The sequence below is a fragment of the Cucumis melo genome, chromosome 7 (genome assembly GCF_025177605.1).
Source record: "Cucumis melo cultivar AY chromosome 7, USDA_Cmelo_AY_1.0, whole genome shotgun sequence".
In the NCBI taxonomy this organism is placed as follows: Eukaryota; Viridiplantae; Streptophyta; class Magnoliopsida; order Cucurbitales; family Cucurbitaceae; genus Cucumis; species Cucumis melo.
The window spans coordinates 15,847,663-15,849,680 of record NC_066863.1 but is presented as its reverse complement, the minus strand read 5'-3'; the positions used below and the strand labels follow the sequence as shown (position 1 = coordinate 15,849,680).

General features: G+C 31.6%; 1 protein-coding gene across 1 annotated transcript; it reads left to right on the top strand.

Annotated features, from left to right (window-relative positions):
* Positions 1 to 361: 361 nt before the first annotated feature.
* Positions 362 to 880, top strand: LOC127150385 (pectinesterase inhibitor-like). Its single transcript, XM_051088091.1, has one exon. It carries the CDS (start codon positions 362 to 364, stop codon positions 878 to 880), a length of 519 nt encoding a protein of 172 aa, XP_050944048.1.
* The last annotated feature ends 1,138 nt before the right edge of the window (positions 881 to 2,018 follow it).

Genomic DNA, 2,018 nt, shown 5'->3' with positions numbered 1-2,018 from the left:
CAAAAGAAAAAAAATTTACAACCGTTGACTTTACTATGTCTTCTAGTACTTTTCTATAGCACCCCTTAACGTCTCAGCCGTATCTTTTCAAAAAAAAAAAAAAAAAAGGTAAATACAAAACCCATCTTGGTTATTCATGAATTGATTTTGGTTAACTTTTTAAAGATAAAAATAACAGAAGAACGAAATAAAACAAACAAAATACTAAAATAGGCTCTTTAATAATGTAATTACAACTTCCCTTTCTCCTTCATAAGAGAGAAACCATTTCTCTAGATTTCATCTATATATATATATGTTTGTTGATGAAATGACCCACATCAACAAGGACACAATACTATCAAACAACAAAGAAATTAAAATGGCCAATTCCTCTTGTTCCATTATTATCTCTCTCTTTGGAGTTCTTTTGTTCACCATCATTTCAAATGTGGCATCATCTATCGACAACGTTTCCACCATCTGTCCAAACACCTCAAACCCACCATATTGTTCAAATGTGTTGAAATCTGCAGGTACCACAGATCTAAAGGGCTTGGTCATATACACCTTAAACCTTGCGAATACAAATGCTCACAAGTCTTTGACACTAGCCAACTCACTGGAAAACACCACTACCAATCCTCAACTTAAGCAACGATATTCGTCTTGCGCTGAGAGCTACAATAAAATTGTTGGTCACATTGAAAATGCCCAAAAGGATTTGGCAGTTGGTGACTTTAATGCCGTCAATATTGTAACTTATGATGCAATGACAGAGATTGACAACTGTCAGGGTGAGTTCGGGCAGCCACCAAAGGATACGTCGTTGCTTTTGAAGAATGGCAAGACTCTGAATGATATATGCAGCATTATTTTGGTTACATCCAATCTTCTTTAAGGGTTATGTACTTGGACATTTTTATCAATAAATAAAATGAAGTTTAATTTTTAAAAAAATAACATTACTATTCGATGGTGATTGAAATTGATTATTTCGGTTAATTTTTAGATGATAAAAATATTAGTTACTAGATAATTCTAACGAATCAAAATAACTATAAATAAAAAATCAGACTTGGAAGACATTGTCCGTAATAGACTTATATTAATAGATAATTCCAAGAAATGAAAAATTACTAAAATTTTACTATCTTTTGTAAATATTTTTGTTAATTTTGTCATATTTGAAAATGCTTCTTCAGATAATTCACACGATCTTGAAAATAAACCACTCAATATCAATGACTCAATCCACCGAGATTATACGTTTTCCCCATTTAAATTTGGTCTGAAAGAAAGATTAAAGTCTGTCAGTTTTCTTCACTTAGCAAGACGGCACAACAATCTCCAAAAATACTTCATTTTGAGCATTCAAGCTATTTTACATTTCTAGATTCCTTGCATTCTCGAATCTTCTTAGACTAGACTAAAAATCCACTTTCCAACCTTTAAACCTCAGATTTAAATTCTAAGTAAAATAGATGTCCTAACTTAAGTCAAACTCATTGGATCTTTCGTTTCAATACACTCTCAATATCAAACTAACGAGTAAATAACTTAGGAACTTACCCAAACTCATTTAAACAACCTCAACCGTGTTGATCAATGCTTCCAAGTTTTCTAAATCTTCAATTCCTCATACAAAACAATATTGGTAAAATCAAGTTTACACTAAAACTAAATGAATATTTAAGAACTATGAGAGAACCCACTAAATTTATCCAAAACCTTATCGATACCTTGTTAAAATGGTCTCGACAGCACATTAATGGCTTTCTAAATTCTGATCTAGTACCTAAAATCATTGTCTGTTTCGAAGCTTACATAAGTAACAACCAAGTAAACTATAAAGATAATGGAACGTCGATTTTAAACCTTTAACATTCAACTCAAGGATCCAAGTATCATAGGTAATTAAATTTTAAAGTTTAAACCCAATGGGCATTCAAGAACTCTAGAACAGCTCAACAAAAATATTCCAAAACCTCCTAAGAACCTAACCAAGTAATCTAAACCTCAATGTAAAGCACCATAAG

Coding starts and splice junctions, on each gene's coding strand:
- LOC127150385 (XM_051088091.1), top strand. CDS start 362: ATGGCCAATTCCTCTTGTTCCATTATTATCTCTCTCTTTGGAGTTCTT.